Below are 16,844 nucleotides of genomic sequence, written 5' to 3' on the forward strand. Positions count from 1 at the left end.
TAATATACTGAAAGATATATTTCATCCTCAATGTATATTTCTTAGATAACAAAACTATTAATATAATAAAAGGTACAATAATTACCTACCAAGCTCTTTCCTCCACTGGGCTTTTTTTGCTTCTAACAAACTTCTATCACGTTCTCTTTCTCCCAGAGTACTGAATATGTCAGCTGGTTTCCATACATTCTCTCTAAGACAAAATATAAAAAAATGACAGAAACCTTATTATACATTTCTATAAACTTCAGTTCAGTCGCTCAGTCGTGTCCGACTCCTTGCGACCCCATAAATCGCAGCACGCCAGGCCTCCCTGTTCATCACCAACTCCTGGAGTTCACTCAAACTCATGTCCATCGACTCGGTGATGCCATCCAGCCATCTCATCCTCTGTCGTCCCCTTCTCCTCCTGCCCCCAATCCCTCCCAGCATCAGAGTCTTTTCCAATGAGTCAACTCTTCCCATGAGGGGGCCAAAATACTGGAGTTTTAGCTTCAGCATCAGTCCTTCCAATGAACACCCTGGACTGATCTCCTGTAGGATGGGCTGGCTGGATCTCCTTGCAGTCCAAGGGACTCTCAAGAGTCTTCTCCAACACCACAGATCAAAAGCATCAGTTCTTCAGTGCTCAGCTTTCTTCACAGTCCAATTCTCGCATCCATACATGACTACTGGAAAACCATAGCCTTGACTAGACGGACCTTTGTTGGCACGGTAGTATCTCTGCTTTTTAATATACTATCCCCTCCCCCCAAAGTCAGCCACTGTGTCCACTGTTTCCCCATCTATTTCCCATGAAGTGATGGGACCAGATGCCATGATCTTAGTTTTCTGAATGTTGAGCTTTAAGCCAACTTTTTCACTCTATTACACTTTCAAGAGGCTTTTTAGTTCCTCTTCACTTTCTGCCATAAGGGTGGTGTCATCTGCATATCTGAGGTTACTGATATTTCTCCCAGCAATCTTGATTCCAGCTTGTGCTTCTTCCAGTCCAGCGTTTCTCATGATGTACTCTGCATATAAGTTAAATAAGCAGGGTGACAATATATATAGCCGTGACATACTCCTTTTCCTATTTGGAATCAGTCTGTTGTTCCATGTCCAGTTCTAACTGTTGCTTCCTGACCTGCATATAGGTTTCTGAAGAGGCAGGTCAGGTTCTCTGATATTCCCATCTCTTTCAGAATTTTCCACAGTTCATTGTGATCCACACAGTCTAAGGCTTTGGCATAGTCAATAAAGCAGAAATAGATATTTTTCTGGAACTCTCTTGCTTTTTCCATGATCCAGCAGATGTTGGCAATTTGATCTCTGGTTCCTCTGCCTTTTCTAAAACCAGCTTGAACATCTGGAAGTTCACGGTTCACGTACTGCCGAAGCCTGGCTTGGAGAATTTTGAGCATGACTTTACTAGCATGTGAGATGAGCGCAACTGTGCAGTAGTTTGAGCATTCTTTGGCATTGCCTTTCTTTGGGATTGGAATGAAAACGGACCTTTTCCAGTCCTGTGGCCACTGCTGAGTTTTCCACATTTGCAGGCATATTGAGTGCAGCACTTTCACAGCATCATCTTTCAGGATTTGAAATAGCTCAACTGGAATTCCATCACCTCCACTAGCTTTGTTTGTAAACTTACTCCATAAATATTAAGTAATAAAACATTAAATAGCTCTAGTCTTCAGAATAAATATTTCACACACAAATCAAAGAAAAGTAAAATCATATTCCCAAGATGACCCCACAGTAACAGATATGAGTTACATACGTGGAAATTTTCTGCTCACACTGATTAGATGTCACCTGATTTTTATTTAAAACAGATTTGCTTTCATCCTGAATAGATGAAACAGTCTCAGTTTTTTGGAGAAGTCCCATGATGTTCTCATCCTTTGGCTGATCAGGAATATTGTTTAAATTTAGACTATACTGACCTACAAGGCAAAATGCATGTTTTAAAATTAATACTAAAATTGCATCTATTATAATACCTTATCTTGATATATTGCTATACAATTTTTTTTAAATACTGCTTTACACATTATCTAATTAATTACTTCTTACAGAAATTCTTGCAGTGGGTATTACAATTCCCTTTTTGTTAAAAAAGGAAACTGAGTCTCAGAGGTTAAATGGCCCAGAGGTATGGCCATAGCCATACAAACTTTTATTTCAACTAAGAGAACAAGCAACAACAACGAGGGAAAAAACCTCCATTTATTCTTGCCAACAAAACTTTTACAAATAATATAAATAACACAAATCACAACTTAAAGGAGAACAAATGCAAATAGATTTAGAAAAAAAACTCATTACCTTGTCCTTATTTTTCTCATTTAGCTGGGAAATCAATCACTGCAGAACTTTTCCATGGACTATTGTATATATCTATTCCAAATATTTTATATAGGGCACATATGCTTGGCTCAAAAAATTCTTTACCACTGAGCCACCTGGGAAACCTTAAAAGCAACTATACTCCAATAAAAATTAATTTATATATATATAAAAAAAAGGATTTCCCTGGTGGTCCCGAGGCTAAGACTCTGAGCTCCCAAAGCAGGGGACCCAGGTACAATCCCTCCTCAGGGAACTAAATCCCACTGCCGAACTAGAGATCCTGCACTCCACAACTGAAAACAGACTAAAGACCCCATGTGTCACAACTAAGACGGTGCAGCCAAATAATTACACAAAAATATTTTTAAAATAATAAACTTTTAGAAACTTTTAAAGATAAAAGCTAGCACTCTCACTTTACAAAGAATAATCTACCCCAAGAGGAGGTAAATTACTCCAGTTTGAGCCCTATGGGAGTGTCAAGGAGCTACCTGGTCCCCAAACCAGTTGTGGGCCCTCTTTCTGGTGACTGTTAATTTTATTTTTATTTATGTCACTGTTGCCTAACAAAATTTTAGTAATATTTCTACTCATAGTCACAAATCCTTAAAGCTGAAACTAGAAGGCTTTTAAAAATATAATGCAACGCCCTAATTAGTAAAACAGAAGGCATATAATACCCTACTACTTCAAAGTGAGTGTTTTACATTGGTTAAAAAGACAGTGCTGTCAATTCTTAGCAAGGACTGAAGGTCAGGAAGAACAAAAGCCAGGGCCAGGAAAATAATCCTTTTTAGCAACTCGTGTCCAATCTCTATAGCAAAATTCTCATTTTTCACTAGAAATACTATAGTAATTTTTTTGAACATTTTACATATTTATTTTTCATCTAAGTAAAGCCTCCTAACATTCTAAAATTAGCACAGCAGCTTTCATTCTGTACTAACATCTAGATGCACAAGCTGGATTTCTTAAGGCTATGGTACATGAGAATAATATTCTTAGCATTAATGTTAAATAAAACATGGCATATTTTAACTCTAAGAGTAATTCTGCATATGAGAGAATGTCTTCTAAACAAATATTTATTTTAAAAGTTCATGCGTTAAACTAAAATTTAACAGGCAGTTATGTAAAATACAATGAAACTCAAATCCTAAATGTAAACTCAATTTTACATATTGATAAAATACTAAAATTTTAGAAAAATCTTACTTGTTTCCTCCTCCTTTTCATTCTCAGTCAGGGTAATAGATTTACTTCCTTGGTTTACAGTCATCAAAATTCGTTGTAGTTGGTCTTCTGTTAGACACACCAAACTGCTCTTTCTATTTTCACCTGTGATGTGCTTTCTGCAGGGCTTCTGTTTAGCTACTACAAATGCATTCATGGTGTTTCTAGCCTTCTGTATATTAGGGGGTGCAAATGAAATTTCTTTCTCGGTATGAAGACTGTCTTTGTTTACAGACTGTTTGCATAAATCCTTAGTGGGTGAAAAAGTCATACTATTCTTTTCACCTTTTAGCAGTGAAGTTTCTGAACCAATTCTTTTCTTTTGCAAAAATTTTTCACTCCTGACACAAGTATTTTGTGATTTTAGAATGTATCCAGTTTTAGTTCTTAAGGGATATTTTGCAATCTTGGTCTTACTTCCCATCTGTTAAAAACAACAGAAATTTATTGTTTATAATAGCATATGAAAAATGAACAATTATCTCTATATAATCAATGATAAGCCAGGCTTCAAAACTTTTTTGCCTCCACTTTGCTAGTCAGGTAATACACCCGTAGAAACTTATACTTAACCTTTGAAAATCGTGACTTGAAATCTTTAACAACTGGAAATTATTCTTTTATTTCAGGATAATGAAGATTACAAAACAATTTTAATTTTGGTTGTTACAGTCCATTCCACTTCAGCTTTGAATCTCATGTCAGCATTGTAACATCCACAATACCTTTGTCTTTACAGACCTTTAGGTTACCAGCCCTTATTCCTTGAAAATCTTAGCTGGTGCGTCACCATCCCTCTCTCTAACCTAACTCCTATCTTAACTACTGGTGCTTTTACATTGTTTGAATACTCTCACCTCCCTGGACTCTGCTCCTATACGCTTATCTTCCATGCTACCTCAGTTACTTATTCCCACAGTGGTATCTTATCCTGACCTTGTAACTACCCATAACTGTAACCTTTCAAATCACAATTTCAACAAGAATCTCCAGTCATAGACCTTAGCACTCGTCAATCCCTCTACATTGGACATTATTCCTTCAAATTTTACATGGTTCATTCACTAACCACCTTCAAATCAGGGCTCCAACATGACTGGCTCATGGAAGTCTTCTCTGAACACTCTATTAAAAATTGCAGGCTTCCTGCTCTGAACTCACTCCCACCTCCCTCCTCCCCATTTTCCCAAGCGACTGTGCCCAACACCACCCTCACGGCAGAAAGCTTCAATTCTCTGGTCACCTGATGTGAAGAACTGACTCAGTGGAAAAGAGCCTGTTACTAGGAAAGATTAAAGGCAGGAGGAGAAGAAGATGAGAGAGGATGAGATGGTTGGATGGTATCACCGACTCAATGGCCAGGAGTTTGAGTAAACTCCAGGAGTTTGTGATGGACAGGGAAGCCTGGTGTGCAGCAGTCCATGGGGTCACCAAGAGCCGGACACGACTAAGAAACTGAACTGTGCCCCCTTCCCTTTCTCTCCTTTATTTTGCTATATAGCACTTTTGGTATTGTAATATTCTATATTTATTTTGATTATTTTCTGCCCATTCCACCTTTTTCTAATTTAAACTCCACAGTGCAAAGATTTTTGTTTGCTTTGTCCACTGCTGTGTCCCCAGTATCTGAACAGTGAGTGGAACAGAGTAGGTTTAAGGAAATTTTGTTGAGTGACTATCTTCGATTACATCATTTAAACACCAAAATTCTTTATCTCTCATCCCCAACTCAGCATCCCTTTCCAAAATATCTAATTTTTGTAGCACTGCTGTTCCAATCTTTCAGATCAGTAACCATGGAGTCAACTTTGATTCCTTATTTCCCTTCAAAGTGTTCCTTAGTTTACCAGCAAATATTGGTCATTTCTTCCTTCCAAATGTCTTTTTCTCCCCTCTTTCATGGTTTCATTACCAAACTATTACAGCTTGCTTTTCTCAAATCTATCTCTTTTTTAACCCACTGTACATTTCTGCAGACGCATCTAACATAAAGTAATTCAACAGTCATTCAATCAATATTAACTGTAGCTCTTTAGGTGATCAACACTATGGAAAAAACGCTGAAGGTATAAAATGAATAAGACAAGATTTCCGCTGTCAAGGAGTGGGGTAGATACCACATGGCTTTCATCTGACTTATCATATCTCAAATCTCCTTACTTTCAAAAATTATAGGAGAAAAGACAATCTTTTTAACAAGTGGTGCTGGGAAAACTGGTCAACCACTTGTAAAAGAATGAAACTAGATCACTTTTTAACACCGCACACAAAAATAAACTCAAAATGGATTAAAGATCTAAATGTAAGACCAGGAACTATAAAACTCCTAGAGGAGAATATAGGCAAAACACTCCGACATAAATCACAGCAGGATCCTCTATGATCCACCTCCCAGAATACTGGAAATAAAAGCAAAAATAAACAAATGGGACCTAATTAAAATTAAAAGCTTCTGCACAACAAAGGAAAATATAAGCAAGGTGAAAAGACAGCCTTCTGAATGGGAGAAAATAATAGCAAATGAAGCAACTGACAAACAACTAATCTCAAAAATATACAAGCAACTTATGCAGCTCAATTCCAGAAAATTAAATGACCCAATCAAAACATGGGCCAAAGAACTAAATAGACATTTCTCCAAAGAAGACATACAGATGGCTAACAAACACATGAAAAGATGCTCAACATCACTCATTATCAGAGAAATGCAAATCAAGACCACAATGAGGTACCACTTCACACCAGTCAGAATGTCTGCGATCCAAAAATCTGCAAGCAATAAATGCTGGAGAGGGTGTGGAGAAAAGGGAACCCTCCTACACTGTCGGTGGGAATGCAAACTAGTACAGCCCCTTTGGAGAACAGTGTGGAGATTCCTTAAAAAATTGCAAATAGAACTACCTTATGACCCAGCAATCCCACTGCTGGGCATATACACCGAGGAAACCAGAACTGAACACGTGAGACACGTGTACCCCAATGTTCATCACAGCACTGTTTATAATAGCCAGGACATGGAAACAACCTAGATGTCCATCAGCAGATGAATGGATAAGAAAGCTGTGGTACATATACACAATGGAGTATTACTCAGCCGTTAAGAAGAATACATTTGAATCAGTTCTGATGAGATGGATGAAACTGGAGCCGATTATACAGAGTGAAGTAAGCCAGAAAGAAAAACACCAATACAGTATACTAACACATATATATGGAATTTAGAAAGATAGCAATGATGACCCTGTATGCAAAACAGCAAAAAAGACACAGATGTGTATAACGGACTTTTGGACTCAGAGGGAGAGGGAGAGGGTGGGATGATTTGGGAGAATGGCATTGTAACATGTATACTATCATGTAAGAATCGAATCGCCAGTCTATGTCCGACGCAGGATACAGCATGCTTGGGGCTTGTGCACGGGGATGACCCAGAGAGATGTTATGGGGAGGAAGGTGGGAGGGGGTTCATGTTTGGGAACACATGTACACCCATGGGGATTCATGTCAATGTATGGCAAAACCAATACAGTATTGTAAAGTAAAATAAAGTAAAAATAAAAGACACACACACACACACACACACACATACACACAAAAAAACACAATGAGGTACCATCTCACACCAGTCAGAATGGCTGTGATCCAGAAGTCTACAAGCAATAAATTCTGGAGAGGGTGTGGAAAAAAGGGAACCTTCTTACACTGTTGGTGGAAATGCAAACTAGTGCAGCCACTATGGAGAACAGTGTGGAGATTCCTTAAAAAACTGGAAATAGAACTGCCTTATGACCCAGCAATCCCACTGCTGGGCATACACACTGAGGAAACCAGAATTGAAAGAGACATGTGTACCCCAATATTCATCACAGCACTGTTTATAATAGCCAGGACATGGAAGCAACCTAGATGTCCAGCAGCAGACGAATGGATAAGAAAGCTACGCATATACACAATGGAGTATTACTTATCCATTAAAAGGAATACATTTGAATCAGTTCTAATGACGTGGATAAAACTGGAGCCGATTATACAGAGTGATGTAAGCCAGAAAGAAAAACACCAATACAGTATAGTAATGCATATATATGGAATTTAGAAAGATGGTAACGATAACCCTGTATGCAAGATAGCAAAAGAGACACAGATGTATAGAACAGTCTTTTGGACTCTGTGGGAGAGGGCGAGGGTGGGATGATTTGGGAGAATGGCGTTGAAACACGTATATTATCATATGTGAAACGAATCGCCAGTCCAAGTTCAATGCATGATACACGATACCTGGGGCTGGTGCACTGGGATGACCCAGAGGGATGGGATGGGGAGGGAGATGGGAGGGGGTTTCAGGATGGGGAACACGTGTACACCTGTGGTGGATTCATGTCAATGTATGGGAAAACAAATACAAATTGTGATTAGCCTCCAATTAAAATAAATACATTTATACTAAAAAAAAGAAATTATATAATACATAACCACACTTTGACCAATTAATCAACCTCATTTTACCCTACTTTTCAAAATGTACCATATCATCAGCAGCAAAATCTCTTTATTATCCTCCATCCCACGTATACCCTTTCATCCCAGGCTTTTAGACTTTTGATAATACTAACAGCACAATCTAACATGCTCCTTTACCCTCCTATCACTATGGCTATATTTATATAACTAGTTCTTTCAATGAAAGGTGACAAATTGAAATACCTACTGCAAATTAGGCTGGGTGGCAACTAGGATGAATTGAAGAGCAGCTTATCCGTCTAAAGCAGGCAGCCACCAGTCAGAAGCAGCTTACACTGACAAATAGGAATTTGAGTCTACTTACTAGATCATCCAGTATTTCAAGAGAACCAAAAATGTCGTATTCTACCTTAAAGTTCCAATTTTTAGACACTCACAATTCATTCTAATTTTTGAAAATCACTATGTTAAGCAAATTATCAGCAGACTGCACATAGCTTACAAAGCTGAGCCCTATACCCCAGTCTCCAGCTACCACAGCTATTACTACTACCCACTCTTCTTTGACTCATACTGAGTTTTTTGGGATCATGAATAGTTGAGCATTTCAGTTCTCTAGTCAGTTTCTGACTCAAACTGTTAAGAAGTATAGTGTATGCCATTAATGTATCTTAAAAATTTCTTACTTTTGTCCCCTTCTTTACATTCTGATAACCATCACACTTCAGAGTCCCATAAAACTCTTCCTGGACTAAAATAAGTAGTGTTCCTGTTATGATAATCTGTCCTTCACAGAACTGCCCAAAGGCCTTTCTTACAACACAAATCCTATCTAGTCTACTTTTCAAAACAAGTAAGTTCAAATCCTTTGAATATACATTTAAACCCCTCACAATTGTAACCACCCTAAGTTTTATGTTGTACATTCCCTGCTGATATGCACACTATCCCCAAATACAAATTATGGTTTGTACTTTGGTATTTTGCCTGCTATTTTCTTTGAATTTAGAATATACTTCTTTACTACTTTCACTAGAATATTTCCCTCATCTTTTAAGTTTTAACCAAAGAGTCAGCTCTTTTATGAAATATTCCCTGTCTCCTCAAACGACAAAGGACTGCTCCTTGAAAAATTTTCTTCTTTTTATAACCCTAGTATGGTACACATTTTACTTGTAATATATAGTTATTTACTGAACTGACAGTCCTGCTTTTAAGAAACATGGACTAGGTTTTACTTCTTTTTTTCTCTCAGAGTCACAGAACAAATACAGTCAAGAATGTAGCTACACACACATAGTGGAGTTTCACAGTTGCAGTAAATTCTTCTAAACAGAAACCTATTAATTGCAGCCCCAATTTAACTAGAACTATTTTGCCACAGTCTACTTATACCAGAAATAAATACAGAAAAAATCACCTAAAAGTATTTAATGAAAAAGGGGGGTAGCAATGTCTGGCATGATAGCAATATACACTCAGCTCAATCCTGAATATGTTTGTAGCTTAATGCCTAAGAGTAATGAGTGGAAGCAGCAAAAAACCATTAACTATGAAATAAATATTCAATTATGTTCAAGTTACTTAATAGGAAAAAGCAACCTAGCCCATATCATTTTCCAAGTGTTTAGTGGATCAGATGAATTTTAATTGATCAAGTAGGGTATTAATGTTATAAACATTTCTATATAGCATGTTTCTCTTTACCTAAATTAAATTTTTTTAATGTTTTAATTGTACCAATATTTTTCATAATATTAAAAAAGATATAAAGACAGGGTCCAATGCATTTAACGCTGGTTGACTTCAGAATTTATATGGAACCAGGATCCCAAGGTCAGAAAGATTCAGAGAAAATTAATATTTTAAAATATAAAACATGCTACCTAGCACTAATACTATATGCAGCTTTTAGTGTGGCATTATTCTGATTCTCACACGTAGAAATATCTGCAAACATTTTTTAATGTTTTATATTTCAACTAATTGTGAGATATTTTTATGACTTTGCTGCTACTGCTGCTAAGTCGCTTCAGTCATGTCCAACTCTATGCGACCCCATAGACGGCAGCCCACCAGGCTCCCCTGTCCCTAGGATTCTACAGGCAAGAACACTGGAGTGGGTTGCCATTTCCTTCTCCAATGCATGAAAGTGAAAAGTCAAAGTGAAGTCACTCAGTTGTGTCCGACCCTCAGCAACCCCATGGACTGCAGCCTACCAGGCTCCTCTGTCCATGGGATTTTCCAGGCAAGAGTACTGGAGTGGGGTGCCACTGCCTTCTCCATTTTATGACTTTAGAATTTATAAATTACCCACGACACTGAATCATTAATATTTCTCTCATTTCTCTTCCTATAAAAGCTAAAGAAATTAGACTGGCAACCATATTTATTTCATATTCACTCCCACAGATTAAAGAAAAATGCAGGAGAGATTTTGAAAAACTTAAAGTACTCAGACCACAGTATGTTAGACTTGATGATGAGCTAGAGCTCACAGTGTTTAAAGAGTACACTATGAACACGACAGTAATTCAACTGGTGAAGAAGATGAAAAAAAAGAACTGTAGGCAGTATGGTCACTTAGGAGCTTACCCTAGTAGAAGAAAAGAAAAGCACTATGATGAGTGAATTTATGAACAACTTACAGAAAAGAGAAATCAATATATAGCTGTAGAATTGAGATTTAGGAAACTTAGGTTGCATCAGTACTTTCTTCCAGCTTTACTGAGGTTTAATAGGTGTACAATTTGATATAAGTATACATTGTGAAATAAATACCACAAACAAGCTAATCAACATACCCACCACCTCAGAGTTACCATGCATCAATATTTTGGTGTCCCCAAAGCAAGAGGAATAAAAGAACCTGCTTTAATTCAATAAATAAATATCTAGACCCCTAAAAGAATTTTCAAAGGATTTTACCAAAAGTCCAAGATCAGTAACTTTATTACAGGCATAAAAGGGGATCTCCAGATGTCCCAGGTTGGTTAAAAAGATAATGAAATGTCTTCACAAATGTGCTGACAATAACAAATCCATTAAGGACATAATTGAAGACGGAATATGTGCAAGAAAATAGAGGCCAGGGGAAGAAGACACAAATCAACTATTACAGGTAGTTTTCTGTTTTTAAATCTAGGAGCTTGAAAAGGAGTACTGTATTTGTTACTGTGACTCAAATAAAAACAATTGTTGCAATATTTTAGGGCAGAAAAATATTTTGCAATTAAGGGAACACACAAGGTATGCATATACTGTGTGTGTATGTAACAATTTTTATAGGTAGCTTGTGGAATTACTTAGACCATTATCACCCATTTACCAAGTAACTGATAAGCTGGGAACTCAAGCATCTTCTCCACCTTGATTAAACCTGGAAACCAAAGCCATCACGGGTTCAGAATTGATAAGTGCCACATCACCCAAACTGGACTCTACTCAAGATATGGAAAAACAGACTTCAAGATGCTGCAAAATGATAAAATAAAGCAGCTGCAAGAAGCAACAGAAAAAGATTCAAACCAAAAAAAAAAAAAAAAAAAAAAAGGTGCTGCAAAATAAAGGGGGCTACAGAAACTTATGGAGGAAAATAGAAATTTCTGCTGCTTAATGGGAAAAGAAATGGGAAACAAGAAGTGGTATCAAAATTTTGAAGTGGTAATGTATTCTGCAGAAAATGGCACTTTGGGTTCCTGATAAGGAAAAATAACTGAAAAGGAAAATTATCATTTAGCTTAAGTGTAACCTCTAAGACTAAGAAGCTAAATGCATTTAAGATATTGTCAACCAAATACATCCATATGGTGTGGGAAAATGGAAGCTGAGTATGAAAAAAGAAGTTTGTTTTAAAGTCTGTTTTTAAAGATCTCAGGAGTTACACTGTCCAGTACAGTAGTTACTAAATTGAAATTAAAAATAAAATAAGTGAATTAACAATTAACTTCCTTAATCACACTGATCACATTTTAAGTCCTTAACAGCTACACATGGCTAGTGGCTGGCTGTCATATTGGACAGCACTGATTTTATAACATTTCCATCACTGCAGAAAGTGTTACTGGACAGAACTGATCTGGAGAAAGAAATTCTAGAAACCCTTTTGAACCAAAAAATTACGATTCCATTTCTGTGAAAGGACCAGCTTGAAAGCAAGCAAACAGCAACTTTTCATCATCACTCCAAATCCTTTTTGATAGTTTGACAGGAATTATTTTCAAACCACTGTAAAGTGAATTGCATTTTACATTTGAAAACAAGTCAGGTCAAAGTCATTTGGCTTACCTTTCCAGAAATTTTTGATTTATGGTCTACAAAAGAAAAAAAAATTACTAAACTATCAACCAAAAACATACTAAGGCAGTCACAAAAGAAAATTTTAATTAGCATTGTTTTAAGAAGATATTAACTAAAAATATTAACCCCCAAAAGCATTAACTTTAGATATTAAATGTTTTAACTTTTACAGTGTGGTTCAAATAGTTCTATTTCATTTCTGTTCACTTTCCAAGGTAAAACTATAAACAGTTTAGAGAAAAAGAAAATAATCTGAATGAGAAGAATACCAAAGCATACTCTGAGTTTTAAAACTAATACTAAAAATGACTTTAAAACTATGGTCTTATTATAAATTGAATTTTCTCAAATACTACATTGTTTACATGCACAGAATGTAAATACATAAATTTCACCTAGATTACTCATTAGACAATAAGCATTTTGCTATATACAAATATAACAAAGAGATGTTACATATGAAATATACTGGAACATTAAATTATATGAATAAATACTGACAGTGGTAAGCAATGATGTGATCTGACTCTACTTGGCTAAAAATAAATTTGAGAAAGTTAGGGAAACCAGTTTTTTTCAAAGTATTATTTAAATATTTCACTACAAGCAAAAAACCTGTTACAAAATAATACATTTTATGTAGGAATCTAAAAGTTTATATTTTAGATTTCTAGTAACATAGCATACCATATGGAGACAATATAAGCTTGGTTTTTCCATTCAATAATTCCGTTTCAAGCTTTAAACCATCTCTGCAAAATAAAAGAAAGTTGTCTGTCATTTTTAAGAAATAGCAACGTTTTAAATAGCCAGAAATGTTCATTTAAACCTTGAAAGTAAATTTGTTCTTTTGAATTAATACAGGAACCTTGTAAATATTAAACCATTAAAGAAAGTGTTCATTTTTTTTTAAATTGAGGTATAGTTGAAATCATCCTTTTAATTTAAAACATTTTCCAATTCAAGATAAAATTTAAAACTACATAGAAAAAATTCTTGAAACTTTCCTACAAAGAATTTATCGTATTCAACCTGAAACTTCTTTTTGTTCAGTTCAGCTGCTCAGTCATAAAGGAATAAATTAATCTGGTTATTCTAACATCATTTAATTCTTCTAACTCTAGACTGGAAAAAAAAATAATGCTGTTGGGAAATTCTTCACCTATGTTAAAGGAGCAAAACCTCTAGTTACTATTTATTAGTTTCATAAAGATCTCATGACTAATACATTCTATGGCCTTAGTAGAGCAGTATTTGGAAGTGAACCTGTAAGAGTGCCTGTAGGGTTATAAACTGCTTGAGCATGGAGTTTTATTTTGAATATTTCAACTAATACACATTCAGACTTAGTGACACTTTTTAAAGTATCACAGTAATACACCTATATTTTCCCCTCTGTACTTTATCTGTGCCTGTCATATGCAAGAGGACAAAGTAACAGTAGTTACTGTCAACAAAAATTGCATGTTTGTTAAAGTCCTAATAAAAATTTCGCTAAAACCAAAAGCAGCAGTACACACAGTTATTATACTATTTTAGTAAGGTGAGGGGGGCAGGAGAGAGGAAGGGAAGAAGAAGGTCAATAAGGATCAACAGGGACAAAAATGACGTCCACAGTGAAAAAAAAAAAAATTAAACCCAGCAGACCAAAAAAAAGGGAATACGAAATTTGCTGTGATGCTAAAGGTGGGAGAAATCAAACGACCTCAACTTATGATTAAGAAAGAACACTGGAAAGAATGGGTTTTAAGGGTTTCCCGGTTGCACAGTTATAAACAGTTCATGTTTACACTGGTGAAATTTAAACAAAAGACTTTGAATGAAATTGTAAAGTATCTTTATTCAGTACTATTGCATTGTAACGCCTTCAGGGGCTGTCTTATTTATTTGCTATCCCTAGATTCTATTTGCTAAATGAGGTGCATGTGTGTAAGTTCGGTGACTTTCATCTTCTTAAAATATCAAACTTCCCAATCATGAAAACCATGCAACGGTCCTTTTTATTTGGCTTCCCCGGTGGCTCAGACGATAAAGAAACTGCCTGCAATACTGGAGACCAGGGTTCAATCCCTGGGTCAGGAAAGCCCCCTGGAGAAGGGTATGGCAACCCACTCCAGGATTCTCGACTGGAGAATCCCATGACAGAGGAGCCTGGAAGGCTATAGTCCATGGGGTCGCCATGCAACGGTCCTTTTTATTACTCAACCACTGTCTCCTGAAGAAGGAAATGGCAACCCACTCCAGTATTCTTGCCTGGAGAATCTCATGGACAGAGGAACTCGGCAGGCCACAGTCCATGCAGTCGCAAAGATTCGAACCCGACTGAGTGACTAAGAGCAACCACCACCATTATCTAATGAGGGCCTATAAGATGTCAAACACAAATGATCCCCCGCTCCTCGAGGAGCCTAGGCTCTTTGCACTGCAGGTGCTAAGCTTCTCTGGGCGCTCCAACATTGCAAAAAAACCCCACGACAGGGACGCAAAGCACCAGAACCTGGGCCAGGATTTCTCCCCGGGAAGCTGCTAAGCTTTAACTCTCCACCTGCCCTCACCTTTTACCTCCTCTCACGCCTCTCCTCCTTCTCCCTCCTGAGATACAGGAGGAAGCGAAAAGGAGAGAAGGACAGTTCTCACGCGAGTTATTAATTTGAAAAGTAAAAGGCCGACCCAGCCCCTTGCCTCTCTCCACTTCAGAGAGCCGGCACTGCAGCTTGGGACGACACAGGACTGGAAGGTTGCTCGCGAAGGACTCCAAGGGCCAATTAAGCCTCGCCCTTCCATAGACTACCACCTTTCTCTCCCCAGCTTACCCCAAGTTCATGGCCTGACCTCCCGCGCTCTCCACAGGATGCTCAAGCCCCTTGTGTACGCCGGTTGCTGCCATCGCTCAACAAGCACTACACCGATTGGATACAGTGATGCCGGCGAGCTAGGAGAGCGGGCCAATCAGGATTGAGTATACTGGCGCCTGCGCTTGGGGGCGAGGCTACCCTTTCGCTCCACTTGGGGTTTGTGGTCCTGGTTCTGGAATGGTGGGAGTTCTTAACTGGAAGCTGCAGCCCCTAGAGTTCACAGACTGAGCGACTTCACTTTCGCTTTTCACTTTCATGCATTGCAGAAGGAAATGGCAACCCACTCCAGTATTCTCGCCTGGAGAATCCCATGGGGTCACACAGAGTCGGACAAGACTGAAGCGACGCAGCAGCAGCAGCAGCAGCAGCGTTCACAGCACTCAGAGAAGTGCGTCAGCTCAGGAGGAGGTGGCAAAAGTAGGGAGAAACAAAAAGCATTAACACTGTTTGGAAATTAACACTTGCTATATCGTACATTTGGGAGAGAGGCTTATTTTAGTGTAAAATAAGTTAGGGAGCGGGTACTGGATGGGGAAGATCCTCTGGAGAAGGAAATGGCAACCCACTCCAGTATTCTGGCCTGAGAAATCCCATGGACAAGGAGAGCGTGGTGGGCTACAGTCCATGGGGTCGCAAAAGAGTCAGACATGATTTAGCCACTAAACAACTGGAGAGAGACTCCTAGGGCAGGTATATGATATATCTTATTTCTAGCTGTGGCCACGGCCTGAAGCCCAGTACACTGTCGCACTTCTTAAACAGCAGCAACAACTGCAAGTGCTAAATAGTACCATACCTGGATAAAGGCCTTTTGTGTCTTATTTAAGCTTTACCACTTTATCCCTGAAGCACGGAGAGGTCCAGGAACTTGCCTAAGGTCACTTATCAAGCATTGTAACCGGAGAGCCCTCTTTCCAGTCTAGTGTTACAGGAGTCTCCTCTTCATCCTTCAAATCTCAGTTTAAATGTCACTTCCTCCATGGAGCTGGAGGAATTCTCTAGTGGGTAAATTAGGAGCCCAGTCTCTGGACTCCCCAGTCCCTGCCCTTTGAATCAGGGTACGTTACACGCTTTACATCCTGTGTCAGGGAGAGCCTCCGAGGAGCACAGTTGGGTTTTGACTACTCTATACTCACAGCACTTAGAACTGAACAGTATAGAAAGTAAATATTTAAGTGAATGAACAGCATAAATTTTTAATAGCAACAAAAACTTTATTAAATTTGGCAATGCTATTTCATGATGAAGATGCCCCTAGACATAATGAAGTTACTAAAAGTTTATGAATTTTTCATCTATCTTTTCTTAAATGATTTTTACAAACATAGTTATAATAAATGTAGCACACTGAATTCTTATGGTACATTCATAAAAACTGAAAGACATCCTTGAATATTCATTTATGTATTGGGTCTGTGGAAAATAAACTTAGAAACATTTGATAATTTATTTGATTAAATGAACAGATACCCATGTATATTTGATCCTCTGTTGTTTTTAAGTAAAAGTCATCTGTGCATGGGGGGGAAAAAAGCTAAAAGGATTTAAACCAACATGTTAGCAGAAGTATTTCTGGGAGCTAACATAGTATGACTTCTAAAATTTTGTTTCTAACTTTCATTATTATGAAAATGTTTAAACAAAAATAAGAATAGTTCA

At 37.6% G+C, this 16,844-nt stretch overlaps 1 protein-coding gene across 9 annotated transcripts in view; it reads right to left on the reverse strand.

Annotated features, from left to right (window-relative positions):
• CCDC66 (coiled-coil domain containing 66) overlaps positions 1-15,234 on the reverse strand; it is a 53,524-nt gene extending 38,290 nt beyond the window's left edge. For 2 of the 9 annotated variants that reach the window (XM_004018375.6, XM_060402355.1), the window contains exons 1-6: positions 15,144-15,234; positions 13,018-13,082; positions 12,319-12,344; positions 3,553-3,994; positions 1,766-1,931; positions 90-193 (exon numbers count right to left, since the gene is read on the reverse strand). In XM_004018375.6, coding sequence (XP_004018424.3) covers positions 90-193; positions 1,766-1,931; positions 3,553-3,994; positions 12,319-12,344; positions 13,018-13,082; positions 15,144-15,217 — 877 coding nt within the window. In that variant the 5' untranslated portion in view covers positions 15,218-15,234. Of the gene's footprint in view, positions 1-85; positions 194-1,765; positions 1,932-3,552; positions 3,995-12,318; positions 12,345-13,017; positions 13,083-15,143 lie in introns of all 9 variants that reach the window. The other 7 variants (XM_060402359.1, XM_060402358.1, XM_060402354.1 and 4 more) reach the window with 5 other exon arrangements.
• Positions 15,235-16,844: the final 1,610 nt, after the last annotated feature.

The sequence above is a fragment of the Ovis aries genome, chromosome 19, assembly GCF_016772045.2.
Source record: "Ovis aries strain OAR_USU_Benz2616 breed Rambouillet chromosome 19, ARS-UI_Ramb_v3.0, whole genome shotgun sequence".
In the NCBI taxonomy this organism is placed as follows: domain Eukaryota; kingdom Metazoa; phylum Chordata; class Mammalia; order Artiodactyla; family Bovidae; genus Ovis; species Ovis aries.